Here is a 27,265-nt window from a genome sequence, read left to right as displayed (position 1 = left end):
ATGAAAGTCCCTACTCGTTAAGGGCCGACGTCACACAGAAGTTGCTACTACCTTTAAAACGAAGAAACTAAAAATTGAATTCTAATGTCTACTCACTATATATAATTAGCGACAAGAGGACCAATTTGAGCGTTCTATTGAATTTTTTTTTAGTAAACGGGTGGAGAGACGAGGTCATTATGCGGGCATGCTACACATGAAGATTGGGGTCATGTTCGAAAAGGGAGAATTAAGCTTCCGTGTTGACTCAAGAAACAAAAATGGCTGGAGAATTGTTTGTTGCGTTGCTTGTGTTCATCGGGATTTTCTATGTTAAAGGTATGTGCAAATGACCATTATCTGATTATAGTAGATACATTTACCAGCGGAGGTCTACATCTTTTTGTTATGGGAGGTACCGTGGTAAATTGACCAAGCCCTAGTATACACAGCGATCCCATTCAGAGACCGTCCCTCGAAGATGCTCTCTCCCAGGTCCTCTTTTTTCAACCCTCCCTAAGAGACGTTCCCCCCACAGACACTCTCCATCTGAAACCCCTTTTCAATGACCCTCCCTTACAGATGTCATTCAGAGACACTCTTTCATAAACCCTCCTTAATATATAGCTTACTTCATATCTATAAAATTTGCAGCGCTTGCATTAAGTAGTTGCCTTTGAGGCTGGACATCGTCCGAATTATCACAGTTAGATGTTTACAAATGTATGACATTGTTTTGATACCACTGTTATCCCTCTGTGACAGTCACTTTCACAATCTAAACTTTAGTACACTGTCAAGATTAATTCGTTCAACAGTGTTTTAAAATTCTCAAAATCAATATTTTGTTGCAAATGTGAATATACATGTAAGGGAAATTAATTGGCTATATACTATGACTTTGATATTCTTACATCAATGTCTGTCAAAATAAATGTGCATCATAGTTTATTCTACATAAAATGCACTAAACAGCAAAAGATCAAAGTAGAGATATTTTACCGTGTCGATGTGTAAAGTCGTAAACCCGTAAAATCTTAACATGGAAGAAAAACCGGTTTCCATATCATCCGCTATTTATAAAAAAATTTCAAAATGTTGCACTGTTTGGGCAGAGATTGCAGACGTGAATTTGTGTAGTATATTCCGTTACAGTTCACATGTACTTTATCTTTTAATAGGCTGATGGATACGCTATTCCTACACAAAACAAGACACAGGTACATTTACTGTATACATAAATCTTTAAAATAAACCTGCTTAAAGATAAAGGGTAATTATTAGTTAATTGAAGCATATATATCAACATAGAGAAGGAAAATTCCCAAGGTATTTTAAATCGAAGTTTTCTTGACAGTTTTGCCCAGGATAACAATCTTCTCGACTACTGTAACCGGTGAATTTAAAAGAGAAAATCCATTACTTTTCAAAGGGGAATTCCCAGTGATATTCACACATAAATTATCGCGAATTTTCCTTTAAAAGATTTCTTTTCTATTTTTCAAATAACTTTAATCTGTACGGATACTACGTGTAAAATACTACATCCATCCATCCATCCATCCACACACACGCGCACGCACGCATACATGTATACGGTCAATTCAAAATGTGTTATATCCTAAACAATACTACTACTTTTAATCATGAAAGAACTACTTTAACACAGAATTATATTTAAAAAACAACATTTCTTTGTTCTTTCAGGTGATTTCTTTTGCGGTACAGAAGTCTTAGAGAGTAAGTAATATTTCAATAATTGATAGAAGTTTAGTATCATTGCAGAATGATTAAAATCGAGAAATTGGACTCCGTGGTGACCAGCAGGTAAGGTGATGGTTGTAGAACACGTGTTTACTTTATGTAATGACCAGTAGTTAAGGTGATGTTTACTGTAGTGACAAGTAGGTAAGGTGATGTTTATGTAGTGACCAGTAGGTAAGGTGATGTTTATGTAATGACCAGTAGGTAAGGTGATGTTTATGTAGTGACCAGTAGGTAAGGTGATGTTTATGTAGTGACCAGTAGGTAAGGTGATGTTTACTTTATGTAATGACCAGTAGGTAAGGTGATGTTTACTTTATGTAATGACCAGTAGGTAAGGTGATGTTTATGTAGTGACCAGTAGGTAAGGTGATGTTTATGTAGTGACCAGTAGGTAAGGTGATGTTTATGTAGTGACCAGTAGGTAAGGTGATGTTTATGTAGTGACCAGTAGGTAAGGTGATGTTTATGTAATGACCAGTAGGTAAGGTGATGTTTATGTAATGACCAGTAGGTAAGGTGATGTTTATGTAGTGACCAGTAGGTAAGGTGATGTTTATGTAATGACCAGTAGGTAAGGTGATGTTTATGTAGTGACCAGTAGGTAAGGTGATGTTTACTTTATGTAGTGACCAGTAGGTAAGGTGATGTTTATGTAATGACCAGTAGGTAAGGTGATGTTTATGTAGTGACCAGTAGGTAAGGTGATGTTTATATAATGACCAGTAGGTAAGGTGATGTTTACTTTATGTAATGACCAGTAGGTAAGGTGATGTTTATGTAATGACCAGTAGGTAAGGTGATGTTTATGTAATGACCAGTAGGTAAGGTGATGTTTATGTAGTGACCAGTAGGTAAGGTGATGTTTATGTAGTGACCAGTAGGTAAGGTGATGTTTATGTAGTGACCAGTAGGTAAGGTGATGTTTACTTTATGTAATGACCAGTAGGTAAGGTGATGTTTATGTAGTGATCAGTAGGTAAGGTGATGTTTACTTTATGTAGTGACCAGTAGGTAAGGTGATGTTTACTTTATGTAATGACCAGTAGGTAAGGTGATGTTTATGTAGTGACCAGTAGGTAAGGTGATGTTTATGTAGTGACCAGTAGGTAAGGTGATGTTTACTTTATGTAGTGACCAGTAGGTAAGGTGATGTTTACTTTATGTAGTGACCAGTAGGTAAGGTGATGTTTATGTAGTGACCAGTAGGTAAGGTGATGTTTATGTAGTGACCAGTAGGTAAGGTGATGTTTACTTTATGTAATGACCAGTAGGTAAGGTGATGTTTATGTAGTGACCAGTAGGTAAGGTGATGTTTACTTTATGTAGTGACCAGTAGGTAAGGTGATGTTTACTTTATGTAATGACCAGTAGGTAAGGTGATGTTTATGTAGTGACCAGTAGGTAAGGTGATGTTTACTTTATGTAATGACCAGTAGGTAAGGTGATGTTTATGTAATGACCAGTAGGTAAGGTGATGTTTATGTAATGACCAGTAGGTAAGGTGATGTTTATGTAGTGACCAGTAGGTAAGGTGATGTTTATGTAGTGACCAATAGGTAAGGTGATGTTTATGTAGTGACCAGTAGGTAAGGTGATGTTTATGTAATGACCAGTAGGTAAGGTGATGTTTATGTAATGACCAGTAGGTAAGGTGATGTTTATGTAGTGACCAGTAGGTAAGGTGATGTTTACTTTATGTAGTGACCAGTAGGTAAGGTGATGTTTACTTTATGTAATGACCAGTAGGTAAGGTGATGTTTATGTAGTGACCATTAGGTAAGGTGATGTTTACTTTATGTAGTGACCAGTAGGTAAGGTGATGTTTACTTTATGTAGTGACCAGTAGGTAAGGTGATGTTTATGTAGTGACCAGTAGGTAAGGTGATGTTTATGTAGTGACCAGTAGGTAAGGTGATGTTTACTTTATGTAATGACTAGTAGGTAAGGTGATGTTTATGTAATGACCAGTAGGTAAGGTGATGTTTATGTAATGACCAGTAGGTAAGGTGATGTTTATGTAGTGACCAGTAGGTAAGGTAATGTTTATGTAGTGACCAATAGGTAAGGTGATGTTTATGTAGTGACCAGTAGGTAAGGTGATGTTTATGTAGTGACCAGTAGGTAAGGTGATGTTTATGTAATGACCAGTAGGTAAGGTGATGTTTATGTAGTCACCAGTAGGTAAGGTGATGTTTATGTAGTGACCAGTAGGTAAGGTGATGTTTATGTAGTGACCAGTAGGTAAGGTGATGTTTATGTAATGACCAGGAAGTAAGGTGATGTTTATGTAATGACCAGTAGGTAAGGTGATGTTTATGTAGTGACCAGTAGGTAAGGTGATGTTTATGTAGTGACCAATAGGTAAGGTGATGTTTATGTAGTGACCAGTAGGTAAGGTGATGTTTATGTAGTGACCAGTAGGTAAGGTGATGTTTATGTAATGACCAGTAGGTAAGGTGATGTTTATGTAGTGACCAGTAGGTAAGGTGATGTTTATGTAGTGACCAGTAGGTAAGGTGATGTTTACTTTATGTAGTGACCAGTAGGTAAGGTGATGTTTACTTTATGTAGTGACCAGTAGGTAAGGTGATGTTTACTTTATGTAGTGACCAGTAGGTAAGGTGATGTTTATGTAGTGACCAGTAGGTAAGGTGATGTTTATGTAGTGACCAGTAGGTAAGGTGATGTTGATGTAGTGACCAGTAGGTAAGGTGATGTTTATGTAGTGACCAGTAGGTAAGGTGATGTTTATGTAGTGACCAGTAGGTAAGGTGATGTTTATGTAGTGACCAGTAGGTAAGGTGATGTTTACTTTATGTAATGACCAGTAGGTAAGGTGATGTTTACTTTATGTAATGACCAGTAGGTAAGGTGATGTTTACTTTATGTAATGACCAGTAGGTAAGGTGATGTTTATGTAGTGACCAGTAGGTAAGGTGATGTTTATGTAGTGACCAGTAGGTAAGGTGATGTTTATGTAGGGACCAGTAGGTAAGGTGATGTTTACTTTATGTAGTGACCAGTAGGTAAGGTGATGTTTACTTTATGTAGTGACCAGTAGGTAAGGTGATGTTTATGTAGTGACCAGTAGGTAAGGTGATGTTTACTTTATGTAGTGACCAGCAGGTAAGGTGATGTTTATGTAATGACCAGTAGGTAAGGTGATGTTTATGTAGTGACCAGTAGGTAAGGTGATGTTTACTTTATGTAGTGACCAGTAGGTAAGGTGATGTTTATGTAGTGACCAGTAGGTAAGGTGATGTTTATGTAGTGACCAGTAGGTAAGGTGATGTTTACTTTATGTAGTGACCAGTCGGTAAGGTGATGTTTATGTAATGAGCAGTAGGTAAGGTGATGTTTATGTAGGGACCAGTAGGTAAGGTGATGTTTTACTTTATGTAGTGACCAGTAGGTAAGGTGATGTTTATGTAATGACCAGTAGGTAAGGTGATGTTTTACTTTATGTAGTGACTTGTAGGTAAGGTGATGTTTACTTTATGTAGTGACCAGTAGGTAAGGTGATGTTTATGTAATGACCAGTAGGTAAGGTGATGTTTATGTATTGACCAATAGCTAAGGTGATATTTTACTTTATGTAGTGACCAGTAGGTAAGGTGATGTTTATGTAGTGACCAGTAGGTAAGGTGATGTTTATGTAGTGACCAGTAGGTAAGGTGATGTTTACTTTATGTAGTGACCAGTAGGTAAGGTGATGTTTACTTTATGTAGTGACCAGTAGGTAAGGTGATGTTTATGTAGTGACCAGTAGGTAAGGTGATGTTTATGTAGTCACCAGTAGGTAAGGTGATGTTTATGTAGTGACCAGTAGGTAAGGTGATGTTTATGTAGTGACCAGTAGGTAAGGTGATGTTTACTTTATGTAATGACCAGTAGGTAAGGTGATGTTTATGTAGTGACCAGTAGGTAAGGTGATGTTTATGTAGTGACCAGTAGGTAAGGTGATGTTTACTTTATGTAATGACCAGTAGGTAAGGTGATGTTTATGTAGTGACCAGTAGGTAAGGTGATGTTTACTTTATGTAGTGACCGGTAGGTAATGTGATGTTTACTTTATGTAATGACCAGTAGGTAAGGTGATGTTTATGTAGTGACCAGTAGGTAAGGTGATGTTTATGTAATGACCAGTAGGTAAGGTGATGTTTATGTAGTCACCAGTAGGTAAGGTGATGTTTATGTAGTGACCAGTAGGTAAGGTGATGTTTATGTAGTGACCAGTAGGTAAGGTGATGTTTATGTAATGACCAGGAGGTAAGGTGATGTTTATGTAATGACCAGTAGGTAAGGTGATGTTTATGTAGTGACCAGTAGGTAAGGTGATGTTTATGTAGTGACCAATAGGTAAGGTGATGTTTATGTAGTGACCAGTAGGTAAGGTGATGTTTATGTAGTGACCAGTAGGTAAGGTGATGTTTATGTAATGACCAGTAGGTAAGGTGATGTTTATGTAGTGACCAGTAGGTAAGGTGATGTTTATGTAGTGACCAGTAGGTAAGGTGATGTTTACTTTATGTAGTGACCAGTAGGTAAGGTGATGTTTACTTTATGTAGTGACCAGTAGGTAAGGTGATGTTTACTTTATGTAGTGACCAGTAGGTAAGGTGATGTTTATGTAGTGACCAGTAGGTAAGGTGATGTTTATGTAGTGACCAGTAGGTAAGGTGATGTTTACTTTATGTAGTGACCAGTCGGTAAGGTGATGTTTATGTAATGAGCAGTAGGTAAGGTGATGTTTATGTAGGGACCAGTAGGTAAGGTGATGTTTTACTTTATGTAGTGACCAGTAGGTAAGGTGATGTTTATGTAATGACCAGTAGGTAAGGTGATGTTTTACTTTATGTAGTGACTTGTAGGTAAGGTGATGTTTACTTTATGTAGTGACCAGTAGGTAAGGTGATGTTTATGTAATGACCAGTAGGTAAGGTGATGTTTATGTATTGACCAATAGCTAAGGTGATATTTTACTTTATGTAGTGACCAGTAGGTAAGGTGATGTTTATGTAGTGACCAGTAGGTAAGGTGATGTTTATGTAGTGACCAGTAGGTAAGGTGATGTTTACTTTATGTAGTGACCAGTAGGTAAGGTGATGTTTACTTTATGTAGTGACCAGTAGGTAAGGTGATGTTTATGTAGTGACCAGTAGGTAAGGTGATGTTTATGTAGTCACCAGTAGGTAAGATGATGTTTATGTAGTGACCAGTAGGTAAGGTGATGTTTATGTAGTGACCAGTAGGTAAGGTGATGTTTACTTTATGTAATGACCAGTAGGTAAGGTGATGTTTATGTAGTGACCAGTAGGTAAGGTGATGTTTATGTAGTGACCAGTAGGTAAGGTGATGTTTACTTTATGTAATGACCAGTAGGTAAGGTGATGTTTATGTAGTGACCAGTAGGTAAGGTGATGTTTACTTTATGTAGTGACCGGTAGGTAATGTGATGTTTACTTTATGTAATGACCAGTAGGTAAGGTGATGTTTATGTAGTGACCATTAGGTAAGGTGATGTTTACTTTATGTAGTGACCAGTAGGTAAGGTGATGTTCATGTAGTGACCAGTAGGTAAGGTGATGTTTATGTAGTGACCAGTAGGTAAGGTGATGTTTATGTAATGACCAGTAGGTAAGGTGATGTTTATGTAGTGACCAGTAGGTAAGGTGATGTTTATGTAGTGACCAGTAGGTAAGGTGATGTTTACTTTATGTAGTGACCAGTAGGTAAGGTGATGTTTACTTTATGTAGTGACCAGTAGGTAAGGTGATGTTTACTTTATGTAGTGACCAGTAGGTAAGGTGATGTTTATGTAGTGACCAGTAGGTAAGGTGATGTTTATGTAGTGACCAGTAGGTAAGGTGATGTTGATGTAATGACCAGTAGGTAAGGTGATGTTTATGTAGTGACCAGTAGGTAAGGTGATGTTTATGTAGTGACCAGTAGGTAAGGTGATGTTTATGTAGTGACCAGTAGGTAAGGTGATGTTTACTTTATGTAATGACCAGTAGGTAAGGTGATGTTTACTTTATGTAATGACCAGTAGGTAAGGTGATGTTTACTTTATGTAATGACCAGTAGGTAAGGTGATGTTTATGTAGTGACCAGTAGGTAAGGTGATGTTTATGTAGTGACCAGTAGGTAAGGTGATGTTTATGTAGGGACCAGTAGGTAAGGTGATGTTTACTTTATGTAGTGACCAGTAGGTAAGGTGATGTTTACTTTATGTAGTGACCAGTAGGTAAGGTGATGTTTATGTAGTGACCAGTAGGTAAGGTGATGTTTACTTTATGTAGTGACCAGTAGGTAAGGTGATGTTTATGTAATGACCAGTAGGTAAGGTGATGTTTATGTAGTGACCAGTAGGTAAGGTGATGTTTACTTTATGTAGTGACCAGTAGGTAAGGTGATGTTTATGTAGTGACCAGTAGGTAAGGTGATGTTTATGTAGTGACCAGTAGGTAAGGTGATGTTTACTTTATGTAGTGACCAGTCGGTAAGGTGATGTTTATGTAATGAGCAGTAGGTAAGGTGATGTTTATGTAGGGACCAGTAGGTAAGGTGATGTTTTACTTTATGTAGTGACCAGTAGGTAAGGTGATGTTTATGTAATGACCAGTAGGTAAGGTGATGTTTTACTTTATGTAGTGACTTGTAGGTAAGGTGATGTTTACTTTATGTAGTGACCAGTAGGTAAGGTGATGTTTATGTAATGACCAGTAGGTAAGGTGATGTTTATGTATTGACCAATAGCTAAGGTGATATTTTACTTTATGTAGTGACCAGTAGGTAAGGTGATGTTTATGTAGTGACCAGTAGGTAAGGTGATGTTTATGTAGTGACCAGTAGGTAAGGTGATGTTTACTTTATGTAGTGACCAGTAGGTAAGGTGATGTTTACTTTATGTAGTGACCAGTAGGTAAGGTGATGTTTATGTAGTGACCAGTAGGTAAGGTGATGTTTATGTAGTCACCAGTAGGTAAGGTGATGTTTATGTAGTGACCAGTAGGTAAGGTGATGTTTATGTAGTGACCAGTAGGTAAGGTGATGTTTACTTTATGTAATGACCAGTAGGTAAGGTGATGTTTATGTAGTGACCAGTAGGTAAGGTGATGTTTATGTAGTGACCAGTAGGTAAGGTGATGTTTACTTTATGTAATGACCAGTAGGTAAGGTGATGTTTATGTAGTGACCAGTAGGTAAGGTGATGTTTACTTTATGTAGTGACCGGTAGGTAATGTGATGTTTACTTTATGTAATGACCAGTAGGTAAGGTGATGTTTATGTAGTGACCATTAGGTAAGGTGATGTTTACTTTATGTAGTGACCAGTAGGTAAGGTGATGTTCATGTAGTGACCAGTAGGTAAGGTGATGTTTATGTAGTGACCAGTAGGTAAGGTGATGTTTATGTAATGACCAGTAGGTAAGGTGATGTTTATGTAGTGACCAGTAGGTAAGGTGATGTTTATGTAGTGACCAGTAGGTAAGGTGATGTTTACTTTATGTAGTGACCAGTAGGTAAGGTGATGTTTACTTTATGTAGTGACCAGTAGGTAAGGTGATGTTTACTTTATGTAGTGACCAGTAGGTAAGGTGATGTTTATGTAGTGACCAGTAGGTAAGGTGATGTTTATGTAGTGACCAGTAGGTAAGGTGATGTTGATGTAGTGACCAGTAGGTAAGGTGATGTTTATGTAGTGACCAGTAGGTAAGGTGATGTTTATGTAGTGACCAGTAGGTAAGGTGATGTTTATGTAGTGACCAGTAGGTAAGGTGATGTTTACTTTATGTAATGACCAGTAGGTAAGGTGATGTTTACTTTATGTAATGACCAGTAGGTAAGGTGATGTTTACTTTATGTAATGACCAGTAGGTAAGGTGATGTTTATGTAGTGACCAGTAGGTAAGGTGATGTTTATGTAGTGACCAGTAGGTAAGGTGATGTTTATGTAGGGACCAGTAGGTAAGGTGATGTTTACTTTATGTAGTGACCAGTAGGTAAGGTGATGTTTACTTTATGTAGTGACCAGTAGGTAAGGTGATGTTTATGTAGTGACCAGTAGGTAAGGTGATGTTTACTTTATGTAGTGACCAGTAGGTAAGGTGATGTTTATGTAATGACCAGTAGGTAAGGTGATGTTTATGTAGTGACCAGTAGGTAAGGTGATGTTTACTTTATGTAGTGACCAGTAGGTAAGGTGATGTTTATGTAGTGACCAGTAGGTAAGGTGATGTTTATGTAGTGACCAGTAGGTAAGGTGATGTTTACTTTATGTAGTGACCAGTCGGTAAGGTGATGTTTATGTAATGAGCAGTAGGTAAGGTGATGTTTATGTAGGGACCAGTAGGTAAGGTGATGTTTTACTTTATGTAGTGACCAGTAGGTAAGGTGATGTTTATGTAATGACCAGTAGGTAAGGTGATGTTTTACTTTATGTAGTGACTTGTAGGTAAGGTGATGTTTACTTTATGTAGTGACCAGTAGGTAAGGTGATGTTTATGTAATGACCAGTAGGTAAGGTGATGTTTATGTATTGACCAATAGCTAAGGTGATATTTTACTTTATGTAGTGACCAGTAGGTAAGGTGATGTTTATGTAGTGACCAGTAGGTAAGGTGATGTTTATGTAGTGACCAGTAGGTAAGGTGATGTTTACTTTATGTAGTGACCAGTAGGTAAGGTGATGTTTACTTTATGTAGTGACCAGTAGGTAAGGTGATGTTTATGTAGTGACCAGTAGGTAAGGTGATGTTTATGTAGTCACCAGTAGGTAAGGTGATGTTTATGTAGTGACCAGTAGGTAAGGTGATGTTTATGTAGTGACCAGTAGGTAAGGTGATGTTTACTTTATGTAATGACCAGTAGGTAAGGTGATGTTTATGTAGTGACCAGTAGGTAAGGTGATGTTTACTTTATGTAGTGACCGGTAGGTAATGTGATGTTTACTTTATGTAATGACCAGTAGGTAAGGTGATGTTTATGTAGTGACCAGTAGGTAAGGTGATGTTTATGTAATGACCAGTAGGTAAGGTGATGTTTATGTAGTCACCAGTAGGTAAGGTGATGTTTATGTAGTGACCAGTAGGTAAGGTGATGTTTATGTAGTGACCAGTAGGTAAGGTGATGTTTATGTAATGACCAGGAGGTAAGGTGATGTTTATGTAATGACCAGTAGGTAAGGTGATGTTTATGTAGTGACCAGTAGGTAAGGTGATGTTTATGTAGTGACCAATAGGTAAGGTGATGTTTATGTAGTGACCAGTAGGTAAGGTGATGTTTATGTAGTGACCAGTAGGTAAGGTGATGTTTATGTAATGACCAGTAGGTAAGGTGATGTTTATGTAGTGACCAGTAGGTAAGGTGATGTTTATGTAGTGACCAGTAGGTAAGGTGATGTTTACTTTATGTAGTGACCAGTAGGTAAGGTGATGTTTACTTTATGTAGTGACCAGTAGGTAAGGTGATGTTTACTTTATGTAGTGACCAGTAGGTAAGGTGATGTTTATGTAGTGACCAGTAGGTAAGGTGATGTTTATGTAGTGACCAGTAGGTAAGGTGATGTTGATGTAGTGACCAGTAGGTAAGGTGATGTTTACTTTATGTAGTGACCAGTCGGTAAGGTGATGTTTATGTAATGAGCAGTAGGTAAGGTGATGTTTATGTAGGGACCAGTAGGTAAGGTGATGTTTTACTTTATGTAGTGACCAGTAGGTAAGGTGATGTTTATGTAATGACCAGTAGGTAAGGTGATGTTTTACTTTATGTAGTGACTTGTAGGTAAGGTGATGTTTACTTTATGTAGTGACCAGTAGGTAAGGTGATGTTTATGTAATGACCAGTAGGTAAGGTGATGTTTATGTATTGACCAATAGCTAAGGTGATATTTTACTTTATGTAGTGACCAGTAGGTAAGGTGATGTTTATGTAGTGACCAGTAGGTAAGGTGATGTTTATGTAGTGACCAGTAGGTAAGGTGATGTTTACTTTATGTAGTGACCAGTAGGTAAGGTGATGTTTACTTTATGTAGTGACCAGTAGGTAAGGTGATGTTTATGTAGTGACCAGTAGGTAAGGTGATGTTTATGTAGTCACCAGTAGGTAAGGTGATGTTTATGTAGTGACCAGTAGGTAAGGTGATGTTTATGTAGTGACCAGTAGGTAAGGTGATGTTTACTTTATGTAATGACCAGTAGGTAAGGTGATGTTTATGTAGTGACCAGTAGGTAAGGTGATGTTTATGTAGTGACCAGTAGGTAAGGTGATGTTTACTTTATGTAATGACCAGTAGGTAAGGTGATGTTTATGTAGTGACCAGTAGGTAAGGTGATGTTTACTTTATGTAGTGACCGGTAGGTAATGTGATGTTTACTTTATGTAATGACCAGTAGGTAAGGTGATGTTTATGTAGTGACCATTAGGTAAGGTGATGTTTACTTTATGTAGTGACCAGTAGGTAAGGTGATGTTCATGTAGTGACCAGTAGGTAAGGTGATGTTTATGTAGTGACCAGTAGGTAAGGTGATGTTTATGTAATGACCAGTAGGTAAGGTGATGTTTATGTAATGACCAGTAGGTAAGGTGATGTTTATGTAGTGACCAGTAGGTAAGGTGATGTTTATGTAGTGACCAATAGGTAAGGTGATGTTTATGTAGTGACCAGTAGGTAAGGTGATGTTTATGTAGTGACCAGTAGGTAAGGTGATGTTTATGTAATGACCAGTAGGTAAGGTGATGTTTATGTAGTCACCAGTAGGTAAGGTGATGTTTATGTAATGACCAGTAGGTAAGGTGATGTTTATGTAGTGACCAGTAGGTAAGGTGATGTTTACTTTATGTAGTGACCAGTAGGTAAGGTGATGTTTACTTTATGTAGTGACCAGTAGGTAAGGTGATGTTTATGTAGTGACCAGTAGGTAAGGTGATGTTTATGTAGTGACCAGTAGGTAAGGTGATGTTTATGTAGTGACCAGTAGGTAAGGTGATGTTTACTTTATGTAATGACCAGTAGGTAAGGTGATGTTTACTTTATGTAATGACCAGTAGGTAAGGTGATGTTTATGTAGTGACCAGTAGGTAAGGTGATGTTTATGTAGTGACCAGTAGGTAAGGTGATGTTTATGTAGTGACCAGTAGGTAAGGTGATGTTTATGTAGTGACCAGTAGGTAAGGTGATGTTTATGTAGTGACCAGTAGGTAAGGTGATGTTTATGTAGGGACCAGTAGGTAAGGTGATGTTTACTTTATGTAATGACCAGTAGGTAAGGTGATGTTTACTTTATGTAGTGACCAGTAGGTAAGGTGATGTTTATGTAGTGACCAGTAGGTAAGGTGATGTTTACTTTATGTAGTGACCAGTAGGTAAGGTGATGTTTATGTAATGACCAGTAGGTAAGGTGATGTTTATGTAGTGACCAGTAGGTAAGGTGATGTTTACTTTATGTAATGACCAGTAGGTAAGGTGATGTTTATGTAATGACCAGTAGGTAAGGTGATGTTTATGTAGTGACCAGTAGGTAAGGTGATGTTTACTTTATGTAATGACCAGTAGGTAAGGTGATGTTTACTTTATGTAATGACCAGTAGGTAAGGTGATGTTTATGTAGTCACCAGTAGGTAAGGTGATGTTTTACTTTATGTAGTGACCAGTAGGTAAGGTGATGTTTACTTTATGTAGTGACCAGTATGTAAGGTGATGTTTATGTAATGACCAGTAGGTAAGGTGATGTTTATGTAGTGACCAGTAGGTAAGGTGATGTTTACTTTATGTAGTGACCAGTAGGTAAGGTGATGTTTATGTAATGACCAGTAGGTAAGGTGATGTTTATGTAGTGACCAGTAGCTATGGTGATGTTTATGTAATGACCAGTAGGTAAGGTGATGTTTATGTAGTGACCAGTAGGTAAGGTGATGTTTATGTAGTGACCAGTAGGTAAGGTGATGTTTATGTAATGGCCAGTAGGTAAGGTGATGTTTATGTAGTGACCAGTAGGTAAGGTGATGTTTATGTAGTGACCAGTAGGTAAGGTGATGTTTATGTAGTGACCAGTAGGTAAGGTGATGTTTAATTTATGTAATGACCAGTAGGTAAGGTGATGTTTACTTTATGTAATGACCAGTAGGTAAGGTGATGTTTTACTTTATGTAGTGACCAGTAGGTAAGGTGATGTTTATGTAATGACCAGTAGGTAAGGTGATGTTTACTTTATGTAGTGACCAGTAGGTAAGGTGATGTTTACTTTATGTAGTGACCAGTAGGTAAGGTGATGTTTATGTAGTGACCAGTAGGTAAGGTGATGTTTATGTAGTGACCAGTAGGTAAGGTGATGTTTATGTAGTGACCAGTAGGTAAGGTGATGTTTACTTTATGTAATGACCAGTAGGTAAGGTGATGTTTACTTTATGTAATGACCAGTAGGTAAGGTGATGTTTATGTAGTGACCAGTAGGTAAGGTGATGTTTATGTAGTGACCAGTAGGTAAGGTGATGTTTATGTAGTGACCAGTAGGTAAGGTGATGTTTATGTAGTGACCAGTAGGTAAGGTGATGTTTATGTAGTGACCAGTAGGTAAGGTGATGTTTATGTAGGGACCAGTAGGTAAGGTGATGTTTACTTTATGTAATGACCAGTAGGTAAGGTGATGTTTACTTTATGTAGTGACCAGTAGGTAAGGTGATGTTTATGTAGTGACCAGTAGGTAAGGTGATGTTTACTTTATGTAGTGACCAGTAGGTAAGGTGATGTTTATGTAATGACCAGTAGGTAAGGTGATGTTTATGTAGTGACCAGTAGGTAAGGTGATGTTTACTTTATGTAATGACCAGTAGGTAAGGTGATGTTTATGTAATGACCAGTAGGTAAGGTGATGTTTATGTAGTGACCAGTAGGTAAGGTGATGTTTACTTTATGTAATGACCAGTAGGTAAGGTGATGTTTACTTTATGTAATGACCAGTAGGTAAGGTGATGTTTATGTAGTCACCAGTAGGTAAGGTGATGTTTTACTTTATGTAGTGACCAGTAGGTAAGGTGATGTTTACTTTATGTAGTGACCAGTATGTAAGGTGATGTTTATGTAATGACCAGTAGGTAAGGTGATGTTTATGTAGTGACCAGTAGGTAAGGTGATGTTTACTTTATGTAGTGACCAGTAGGTAAGGTGATGTTTATGTAATGACCAGTAGGTAAGGTGATGTTTATGTAGTGACCAGTAGCTATGGTGATGTTTATGTAATGACCAGTAGGTAAGGTGATGTTTATGTAGTGACCAGTAGGTAAGGTGATGTTTATGTAGTGACCAGTAGGTAAGGTGATGTTTATGTAATGGCCAGTAGGTAAGGTGATGTTTATGTAGTGACCAGTAGGTAAGGTGATGTTTATGTAGTGACCAGTAGGTAAGGTGATGTTTATGTAGTGACCAGTAGGTAAGGTGATGTTTAATTTATGTAATGACCAGTAGGTAAGGTGATGTTTACTTTATGTAATGACCAGTAGGTAAGGTGATGTTTTACTTTATGTAGTGACCAGTAGGTAAGGTGATGTTTATGTAATGACCAGTAGGTAAGGTGATGTTTACTTTATGTAGTGACCAGTAGGTAAGGTGATGTTTATGTAATAACCAGTAGGTAAGGTGATGTTTACTTTATGTAATGATCAGTAGGTAAGGTGATGTTTACTTTATGTAGTGACCGGTAGGTAAGGTGATGTTTTACTTTATGTAATGACCAGTAGGTAAGGTGATGTTTATGTAGTGACCAGTAGGTAAGGTGATGTTTATGTAGTGACCAGTAGGTAAGGTGATGTTTTACTTTATGTAATGATCAGTAGGTAAGGTGTTGTTTACTTTATGTAGTGACCAGTAGGTAAGGTGATGTTTATGTAGTGACCAGTAGGTATGGTGATGTTTACTTTATGTAGTGACCAGTAGGTAAGGTGATGTTTATGTAGTGACCAGTAGGTAAGGTGATGTTTATGTAATGACCAGTAGGTAAGGTGATGTTTATGTAGTGACCAGTAGGTAAGGTGATGTTTATGTAGTGACCAGTAGGTAAGGTGATGTTTACTTTATGTAGTGACCAGTAGGTAAGGTGATGTTTATGTAATGACCAGTAGGTAAGGTGATGTTTATGTAGTGACCAGTAGGTAAGGTGATGTTTACTTTATGTAATGACCAGTAGGTAAGGTGATGTTTATGTAATGACCAGTAGGTAAGGTGATGTTTATGTAGTGACCAGTAGGTAAGGTGATGTTTACTTTATGTAATGACCAGTAGGTAAGGTGATGTTTACTTTATGTAATGACCAGTAGGTAAGGTGATGTTTATGTAGTCACCAGTAGGTAAGGTGATGTTTTACTTTATGTAGTGACCAGTAGGTAAGGTGATGTTTACTTTATGTAGTGACCAGTATGTAAGGTGATGTTTATGTAATGACCAGTAGGTAAGGTGATGTTTATGTAGTGACCAGTAGGTAAGGTGATGTTTACTTTATGTAGTGACCAGTAGGTAAGGTGATGTTTATGTAGTGACCAGTAGGTAAGGTGATGTTTATGTAGTGACCAGTAGCTATGGTGATGTTTATGTAATGACCAGTAGGTAAGGTGATGTTTATGTAGTGACCAGTAGGTAAGGTGATGTTTATGTAGTGACCAGTAGGTAAGGTGATGTTTATGTAATGGCCAGTAGGTAAGGTGATGTTTATGTAGTGACCAGTAGGTAAGGTGATGTTTATGTAGTGACCAGTAGGTAAGGTGATGTTTATGTAGTGACCAGTAGGTAAGGTGATGTTTACTTTATGTAATGACCAGTAGGTAAGGTGATGTTTACTTTATGTAATGACCAGTAGGTAAGGTGATGTTTTACTTTATGTAGTGACCAGTAGGTAAGGTGATGTTTATGTAATGACCAGTAGGTAAGGTGATGTTTACTTTATGTAGTGACCAGTAGGTAAGGTGATGTTTATGTAATAACCAGTAGGTAAGGTGATGTTTACTTTATGTAATGATCAGTAGGTAAGGTGATGTTTACTTTATGTAGTGACCGGTAGGTAAGGTGATGTTTTACTTTATGTAATGACCAGTAGGTAAGGTGATGTTTATGTAGTGACCAGTAGGTAAGGTGATGTTTATGTAGTGACCAGTAGGTAAGGTGATGTTTTACTTTATGTAATGATCAGTAGGTAAGGTGTTGTTTACTTTATGTAGTGACCAGTAGGTAAGGTGATGTTTATGTAGTGACCAGTAGGTATGGTGATGTTTACTTTATGTAGTGACCAGTAGGTAAGGTGATGTTTATGTAGTGACCAGTAGGTAAGGTGATGTTTATGTAATGACCAGTAGGTAAGGTGATGTTTATGTAGTGACCAGTAGGTAAGGTGATGTTTATGTAGTGACCAGTAGGTAAGGTGATGTTTATGTAATGACCAGTAGGTAAGGTGATGTTTATGTAGTGACCAGTAGGTAAGGTGATGTTTATGTAGTGACCAGTAGGTAAGGTGATGTTTATGTAGTGACCAGTAGGTAAGGTGATGTTTATGTAATGACCAGTAGGTAAGGTGATGTTTATGTAGTGACCAGTAGGTAAGGTGATGTTTACTTTATGTAGTGACCAGTAGGTAAGGTGATGTTTATGTAGTGACCAGTAGGTAAGGTGATGTTTATGTAGTGACTTGTAGGTAAGGTGATGTTTACTTTATGTAGTGACCAGTAGGTAAGGTGATGTTTATGTAATGAGCAGTAGGTAAGGTGATGTTTATGTATTGACCAGTAGGTAAGGTGATGTTTTACTTGATGTAGTGACCAGTAGGTAAGGTGATGTTTATGTAATGACCAGTAGGTAAGGTGATGTTTTACTTTATGTAGTGACTTGTAGGTAAGGTGATGTTTACTTTATGTAGTGACCAGTAGGTAAGGTGATGTTTATGTAATGACCAGTAGGTAAGGTGATGTTTTACTTTATGTAGTGACCAGTAGGTAAGGTGATGTTTATGTAGTGACCAGTAGGTAAGGTGATGTTTATGTAGTGACCAGTAGGTAAGGTGATGTTTACTTTATGTAGTGACCAGTAGGTAAGGTGATGTTTACTTTATGTAGTGACCAGTAGGTAAGGTGATGTTTATGTAGTGACCAGTAGGTAAGGTGATGTTTATGTAGTGACCAGTAGGTAAGGTGATGTTTATGTAGTGACCAGTAGGTAAGGTGATGTTTATGTAGTGACCAGTAGGTAAGGTGATGTTTATGTAGTGACCAGTAGGTAAGGTGATGTTTATGTAGTGACCAGTAGGTAAGGTGATGTTTATGTAGTGACCAGTAGGTAAGGTGATGTTTATGTAGTGACCAGTAGGTAAGGTGATGTTTTACTTTATGAAGTGACCAGCAGGAAGGTGATGTTTAGAGCACGTGTTTACTTTATGTAATTTTCATGTTTGTTGAACTGTGTAAATATTTAACCTTCATGCCATGCCTCGTTATATACCCACACCAAGAACTGCTATCAAGTTTCCCGGTAGCGAGGTGCTTAATGCAATTAATATACAGGCACGAGTCATCGTTTCTCAAGGGAGGGGGGGGGGGACAGCAGCGGAAATAAAGTTTGAAGTTTTGACTTCTCAAAAAGTTTTGACAAGCAAAATATATATAATATATAAAATAACACCAAATACGTTTTGCAAAATCCTAATTAGCGGGGAGGAAGGAGGCCCAGATGTGAGATCCGCCCGCAAACTCGTTACAGAAGAAATCCTATAATTCTGATTAGAATGTATTAGACCGGTACTACGTCTGATCAATAACAAATAAATTAGTATATCTATACACGTAATTAATGGCACATTGTGTTGATCGTTAATTCACTTAAAAGAACATGTTATGTAAACATCCTACAGGTAAATTGAATCCTTCAAGAAATTTAAATTTCCTACAGGAGAAAAATATTCCATTGGTTGTTATAAGAATTCTCTTTCAAAGGTTTTATTTCTTATATAGGATTTGTTTCCACTGGGGATTTTTTCTCTGCTAGGTGAAAGTCCTGGCCTCAAGACCATAAACTGAGAATATACTTCATGCTAAATTTTGATTTATTATGTCATAAGGTTTATCTAGTATAGACGTTTATGTTCTTAGACCTGATCCATGTCCATATCAAAAGACAATTCTTACGTCAGCACACGATGGACTCTCGGACGAAACCTTGGAGTTTCATGAGAAGTGGGCGGTTGGTGTGTGTAAAAATAATTCGGTTTTCTTTATGCATGCATACAATTTTGAATTGCGAACTGTGTTCTAAATTCATTGTTGAACTGCGTTCCAAAATCAAATGGCCCCATAAAAGCTATACAATTTATGCAGATTATGTAGTTTAACTCGATCGGATAAATAGTAATCAAGCTAATTACCCATTTAGTTACTTCTTCTCTGAGTCAAATTAATTAAAAACGCTCCATTTCATCACGTGACGTCGCAAGTTGAAATCGGTCTGCACGGCTGGAGGCTGATAGCGGGACACGTGCAAAGATAAAAGACAGTCCAACGGGAAACGGGTAAAGAAAAAGAACAATAAAAAAAAATGGAAGGGAAGTTAAATTTTAATTAACATAAAATCACTTTAATTTGACAAACGAAATCATTTTCCCCATGATGTTACTGATATTTTCTCTCGCGCTTGGGCACATCCACCATAAACGTCACTCCTTCACTAATATGCATTACAAAATCACCGCGTTATTCCCCATTGTATTGAATATACCAGTGCTCCGTTTAATACCAATACATGCATATGTATATGAATTTTAGACATTTTCAGACATTAATTTTTAATAGTTTATCATACTGACAAGATGTTGGTCTGATTTCAAACATCGAAAAATTACTGTTTAATACGTCACAAGAGCCGGTATATACATTATCTTCCAAATGTCCTTTTCCTTTTGTTAAAGGTTTATCGATGTGTTCCCATGGTCAAGTAAGGGGAAGCTTCATCCTCATCAACAGTAGATCTTACAGTCAAGCAGTCACCTGTAGCTGTACCTTCAGAGTGGAGCAGGCGGGGTTCATAACCGCAGCCACGGCAACTGTACCGGAAACGGAAGACTGTAAAAGTCAAGTTGTTCTGGATTATCACACGGAAAGACTAATCCAATGTTCTAAATTGCCTACTTACTTATTTCAAGCAAAGCAGAATTCAACGGGGACTATATCCTTTAGAACTATGTCGAACTCCCACGGAAATACGAAGTACTCCTTGCGGTTTTGTGGTAATGCAGTATTGAAATTCTGTTTTTCGTATTTTGCAAAGATTATGAATTCACAAAACATGTAAATTAACCATTTCAAAATCTCTACCTGATTTATCAGTGACATGTTGATAAGACAATGTTTAGTGTGTTCTTGTATTGCTTGTTAAAGCTTTGCACTCACACTTTGATTTACCACATGCCGTATTAGATGTGTTAGTGCGCTCACAAATTTGACATTAAGGAGAAAGCCATGTTGTGGATTACGTCATACATGAGTCAAAGAATGCTACGCGCATTTATTGGTTCTGCAATTTCTGAAAGCATTATAACTACACTGTAGATATCGGAGTACACCACGCTCGGTGTTGGAGCCAAACTTCTACGGTATCTTTTCCCGCTCACTCTCCGAAATTCGTTTATGTCATTGTATGCACAGGGGTTAAGCCCGTTTTGGGCCCGAACTCTGTGATGAGTTCGGGCCCAAAACGGGCTAAGCCCCTGTGATTGCATGCGGTACCACGTGCACGCCGGGCTATCAATCTGAACTATATAGTTCGCGAATACAGACCTGTGATGTCATCTCGCTCCGACTCTTCATACCAATTGATTGTGCCCGATTCCTATCGAAAATGTGCAGCGACCGTGGATTTGACAGAGTGACACCATCTCTTTGGAATGAACTTCCACTGAAGTTGAGAAAAATTGACGATCTCTGCTTTTAAAACAGAATTCAAGATCCATCTTTTTTTTTAAAAAGAAGAAGAAAAAAAAAAGCCTCTCTGTGAGATATATTTTATGGTTTTATTGAGTGTTTGAATTTAGAACTCTGACTCTTTCTATATATAAAACTTATGTTATTTGCTGTACTTTTGTATTTATCGCTTTAGTGATAATATCTAAGTTAAGGTGCCATATAAATTTTTATTATCAATTTTATTATCATTATTATATTTTTAGGACCAAAACTGTACTTTGTCTGCCATGATGGAGAACAGATTCTGGAAACAGAGAGACCAGCAAACAGCACAAGACAAAGCACACCTCTTATTGAATCTACCCCTCAAACAAGTATTTAACCTTTACCAATATCCTTGCTCACGAATCTACCCCTCAAACAAGTATTTTACCCTTCACGAATCTACTCCTCAAACAAGTATTTTACCCTTATCAATGTCCTTACTCGTTTCAATTTTAAAATGAATGAATACCTAGGTACAGTACATGTACATGTAGTAGCAATAACAATGGTTCGCGGTCCTTAGCACTCACCTAAGGTAGCATAGGACAGTTTCGCACGATAGGCAACTTTTAGAAAATGGAAACACCCCATATTTGAAGTGATATTACATGTGTAAAAATGTATAGAATAGTTTTAGGACACATGTCAAATGTTGCTGAGTGCTTAATAAAATGTTGATATACAACATGTAGGTTTCACCATGATTCCTAGCATGTAGATGGGTGCAAATACGAAACTAAGACACGTTGTCAGGTGTTGAAGAAATTCCGGTGAAAACATACATGGTCCAGCAAAAGGTCTGTAGAGAAAATCAAAGTAAAAAGGGGAACCTGCTCAGAGCATGTATTGTGCACCAGCACCAGTACGTATAGATTACATGTAATTTAGGGTCATAATTTATTAACTTCACCAATTTGAAATACAAGTATTAAAATAGAAGGGAAATATGATTTTTCATTAGTCTGTCATAATCTGACGATGATGTATACCCCCTACCCACATGTTTCAGAACCAAAGGATCCACACACCTAAGATCCACACACGAGTGTCTCTTCTTCCCGATTCACTTCGCACTCACTAAGTGATTCGTTCTTATGGGAGCTCTTCTACCGGTATAATAAAATATCCGGTAGAAGGCCAATCTCTAAAACTTACAAAAAGCGTGCAACAATTACAGAAATCGAAAGAGGGATGAGATAGACCGGGAATTCACACATTTCAGAGAAATTATTGCCACCAAAAAAAAATTATTTAAAAAAGAGGGGTAGTAATTAATATCCATACTTCAGGTGCCTGTGCTAGTACTTAGTTTAATGAAATTAGTTGAGGCCTGAACGCTCATTATTGTGATGCAACCAGTCTGTTAGATTCAAACGGTATTTTATTCACAAATAAGTGAATGGAATTGGGCAGCAGGCACATTCTCCCTGCATTCAGTGTGGTAGATATTGTGAAGTTGTCAAGACTGATTATATCTCCACGATAAATGTGTATTCTTATTTCATTGAGGCATTAAGTCGCCTGCTTGGTCTTGAACCCTTAATAAAAGGGTGTGAATTTAAATTAACTGTTTGGGTCGAGTTCCCGATGCTCGTTATCGTGATGTTATAGGTAGTGTATACGCTGATGTGCTTGGAATGAAAAATATGATATTCAAAGATGTTTTAAAATGACCTATTTTTAACGGTACTGACTAAAACCCGGTCTCGGTCCCGGTCTTCGGTGTTGGTCCCGTGACTAAAACCCGGTCTTCGGTCCCGGTCCCAGATTTTTTATTCGATAAAAACAGAATTTATCAGAATATTTTAGCCCCAATTTCTCGTTAATTTAGATATGACATATCATGCCTGCATTTTGATAGTTGATTGATCATATTATTGTCGTCTTTCGTAAAATAGGATGTGAAAACTCCGGGACCGGTGGGACCGAGAAGTAAAAACAGTGCTAAAAGCCGGTCCCGGTCTCAATATTTTTTATTTTTCCTAAATAGCCGCTTTAATCTACTTTTTCATTAAAAAAGATAAAGGTGTTATATTCAATGACATTCCTTTGTATGCACATGTATGTTTCTGATTTATTGTATGTTTGTGTTTTATTCCAATTTTCCTTTTTATGTCAAAATCGAACTCAACTGCGTGATTTCTTTTCCTCCCAAATGAACGTGTTACATTACATTTTCATAAAAGGATAAAGATGTAGAAGAGAAATAATATTATGTACTTATCCTGGTGTATTTGTTTGTAATTTACTGTTGGATGTAGTTTTTACAAAATTAATTCATTTTTTTTTTCATTTAGGTCAAACACCTGACCACACAATTGATAAAATTTTCAAATTCAATGTTGGTGTATTCCGAATCGGGTCTCTGTATATGTACATGTATATACGGCTGACTGCTCTCTCTCTCTCTCTCTCTCTCTCTCTCTCTCTCTCTCTCTCTCTCTCTCTCTCTCTCTCTCTCTCTCTCATTTTTACGAGTGCATCGTGAGAATCGCATTAACTTGTTAAATTATGACGTTTATATTAGTTGTTTTAATCGGGGAGGAAAAGCCTCTGTGTAAATATTAGAATAATACAAAGTAGAGTGCACCTGCAAAATATGAGTCCAGAATGTACGATGTATGAAGTACTTAAAAAAATTATGTTCATTAGTGAAATAAAAAAAAAAAACCCAAATAGTGTCCTTGAATTTTATTATAATTATTGAAACATGAATATAATTATTGTTTATAGCGAAACAAAATTAATGTGCACTCTTGTCAACAACAATCCCCCCCCCCTTCCAGAAAGATTCTGGATACAAGAATGATGCTTTTGAAAAGCAAATGTTAAATTTCATTTTTATGTCCCCGTAATCGGATATACGGGGCGCATTTATATAGTTTTTGGTCCATCCGTCTGTTTGTCAGCAAAAACTTGAACCTTCGGCATAACTTTTGAATGCGTGTTGATAGGGTTTTCATATTTCACATGTGCACTCCTTGCGACAAGACCTTTCTTTACATGCAATTCTTCACCTTTCAAATTTGACCTACTTTTGAAAATCTTTAACCTTAGCCATAACTTTTGAATGGTTAGTAAAAATACTTGAGGGTATAAAATGCAATAGTAGGCCTATTTGTATTTTCAAAATTGAAATTTATTTCTTAAATGAATTTACATGTATGTCTTGCATATTTATAAATGTAGATTTCATTGTATGTAAATTTGTCAGTTTATGTCAAATTTATGCACTTTGAAATATAAGATATTTTGAAAATAGGAAACAAACAGTTTTTGTGAAGCATAATTAATATGTTTGTACATATACGTATATAACTATTCACAATAAATATAGTTACAACATAATATTACAGTAAAACATACCATAGATTATTTGACGATCATCTAAAGTCAGAGGGTATCTTCTGTATAAGTAAAACACTTTTATAGATACGATAGATATATTAGGTGGATTTTTTTTTAAAGCATTGTATCTAAAAGAACCAAAACTGAAAAAAAAAAAAGAAAACTAAGTATCAAATAAGAAAGGAAAAAATATTTTATAGTTATTATTCATTGGTTATATACAAATATATTTAAAATATATACCCATATAAAGAGATCGGGTTCGGAATACAAAACATGAATCTTTGAAAACAGATTTTGACGGGAAGAAATAAAATAAATGAACAAATAAACTAACTGTAAATTACAAATACACCAGGATAAGTACATATATATTATTTTCCTTCTACATCCTTATCTTCTTATAAAAAGGTAGTGTAACGCGATCATTTGGGAGAAAATGTCACGTTTATGTAGTTGAGTTCGATTCTGGCATAAATATAAAGAATATTGGAATAAAAAAACCTACACACACAATAAATCAGAAATATATGTATACAAAGGGATGCCATTGAGTATCATGTCCTTATCTTTTTTATGAAAAGGTAGATTAAAGCGGCTATTGAGGGAAAATGTTGAGACCGGGACCGGCTTTTAGCATTATTTTTATTTCTCGGTCCCACCGGTCCCGAAGTTTTCACATATTATTTTACGAAAGAAGAAAATAATATGATCAATTTACTATCAGAATGCAGGCATGAGATGTCATAATTAAGTTAATGAGAAATGGGGCTCAAATATCCTGATATATTCTGTTTTTTATCGAATAAAAGTATCTGGGACCGGGACCGAAGACCGGGTTTTAGTCACGGGACCGAGACCGAAGACCGAGACCGAGACCGGGTTTTAGTCAGTACCATTTTTAACTCCTCTTTGGGGTCATAACCCTGGTCCATGAGTTATGAATTTCATACGCTGCACTGTTCATGGCTGTAAAGACGAAATTCAAAGTTGTATCAGTATGTTCCTTAGGTAAGTTGCCGACCTCGATCAGCACCGACCCCCGCCCCCAATAAAAACGAATTAGCTTAATTTTGTTAAACCTGCATAACGAGTATATAATTATTTTAAATCTATGGAATAATGCACCCCGGCTATAGGCTATTAAACTTAGTGATACACCTCTCATATATTTTCTCAATTTAAACGGTTTTTGTGACTTCCTCAATCGTGAAGATTTTTATCAAGTTATTTATTCTACTACATGTATAGTAAATTGGTACCCGAGGTAGAAAAAAAAATTGTAATTTTACAAAACTCTCACATGTGCAGAAGTTGACGTAAACAAGACAAAAGATATATTTATTCAATACTGTATGATAAGATGTAGAGAACAACGGACAGACTCGTGTAATTTCAGAATGAATCACAGGCACTCGACGTTTTAAATATCTATAATAAAAAAAACTTGTCTTCCTGTGAATATTCTGTTTATATTTATATTACGTCGAGTGCCTGTACATTATGTTTACAGGAAGACATTTTTTTTATTATAGATATTTAACACGTCGAGTGCTTGTGGAATGAACATACAAAGTGGTTTCCTTTTCATTGTAGTTACATGTTAAGTTGACATTGTTTCATAAATTGTATCACAAATGGAATTTGACAAAACTGATACTGAGTGATGCCTTATATATATGTGTACAAATACTTTGTCAGCAAGCATATTTCTATATGTTTCAGCATAAATCTTCTCTTCTTTTTTGTTAAAAAAAAAAAGCAAGACTAAATGTTAACACCACCAATCCTAATTAAAACATGACCTCTGTAACATGAGTTCACGTATTTCAGACGGACCAGGTGAGACTAATGTAGGGGGTATCACAGCAGGGGTCGTGGTTCCGGTTTTACTAGTCGCTGTTCTTACCTTTGGAGTTATTGGGATTGTACGGAAAAGAAGGTAAAATTTCACGCGCAAAAAAAAATAAAAAAAATATTCATAACGAAGTCACAGCTACACTATAAAATGAATTAATAAGACTAAGTCAGATTCCAATGGTTACCTGTTAACATGTTTTTATTAATGAGACTAAGTCAGATTCCAATGGTTACCTGTTAACATGTTTTTATTAATGAGACTAAGTCAGATTCCAATGATTACCTGCTAACATGTTTTTATTAATAAGACTAAGTCAGATTCCAATGGTTACCTGCTAACATGTTTTTATTAATAAGACTAAGTCAGATTCCAATGGTTACCTGCTAACATGTTTTTATTCACCGACATTTCCTTTGTTTTACGTTACGTCATGAATTTTTCATTAGGTGACGTCACCAGCTGTAAAATGTAGATGAAGTAACAGAAATGTAGCATGATTTTATTGATTCCATACCCCCATGGCCCCATAAGACAAATAAACTTTCATCCCTGAAGTATGAGATTTGATTTCAGACGACGCCATGAAACTGAGAAATCCACAGTTTTACGTTCACCTTTGCCATCGATTGCCAAAGAGGTTGAGGAGTCGGTAAAAGTAGTTACACTTAAAGACAGCACCGGGCCCACCAGCTCTAATCAGGAATCACTATATCACGTGATTGAGGACGAAGATGGCTACCTTACATATCCTGTCAAAGATAGGGAGGGAATCACGAGATACTCAAAAACTCCTACAACCTATAATAACGTACAGAGATTTATTACAGACGAAGAATGCGACAATGTCAACAACGCGTATTTGGATGTCATTAAGTGAAACGACATTTTGTTTCTTTTTTTGGTTGTGTGTGTATATATTTTGTCTGTCTTAGATATTTGGGTTTTTATTATCCAGTGTGTTCTACGGCGGTCACAATGCTACTATTCATTTGAATTTATCAAAGCGATATTTGGCCTAGATCTATCAGATATGATAGATTTTAGATGTATATGCAGTTACATGTACAATGTATTTGTCGCAGTAGCGTATATAAATTTTTTTTATTTGATTATATTACTGATGTTGTTGGTCCCCTATTATTGAATAGCAAATCAGTTGAAATGTCTTTATCTGAAAAATTATGTACACGCAATATTCACGCTTGGAATAGGACGTGACTTTGCATATATAGAGGGAACTCAAAGACTTGTAGCTAAAATTCTGCATAAGTTTGCAATATTTCCATTACATTGGGCAAATGAATTTATAAATAAAATTATTTTGTTCTTTTGCAAA

At 36.7% G+C, this 27,265-nt stretch overlaps 1 protein-coding gene across 3 annotated transcripts; it reads left to right on the top strand.

The window, feature by feature from the left end:
- Positions 1-27,265, top strand: LOC125673311 (uncharacterized). Of its 3 annotated transcripts, XM_056160062.1 has the most exons (7): positions 200-318; positions 1,687-1,719; positions 19,682-19,837; positions 19,916-19,999; positions 20,939-21,049; positions 25,902-26,010; positions 26,503-27,265. In XM_056160062.1, the coding sequence occupies exons 1-7, from the start codon at positions 261-263 to the stop codon at positions 26,804-26,806; spliced, it is 855 nt and encodes a 284-aa protein (XP_056016037.1). In that variant the 5' UTR covers positions 200-260; the 3' UTR covers positions 26,807-27,265. The 3 variants fall into 3 exon arrangements, with proteins under 3 accessions (XP_048765804.2, XP_056016037.1, XP_048765803.2); XM_048909846.2 differs by having other exon boundaries at positions 19,682-19,999; XM_048909847.2 differs by lacking the exon at positions 1,687-1,719 and having other exon boundaries at positions 1-318; positions 19,682-19,999.

This window comes from Ostrea edulis, chromosome 3 (assembly GCF_947568905.1).
Source record: "Ostrea edulis chromosome 3, xbOstEdul1.1, whole genome shotgun sequence".
Lineage (NCBI taxonomy): Eukaryota > Metazoa > Mollusca > Bivalvia > Ostreida > Ostreidae > Ostrea > Ostrea edulis.
This window is presented reverse-complemented; position numbering and strand designations above follow the sequence as displayed.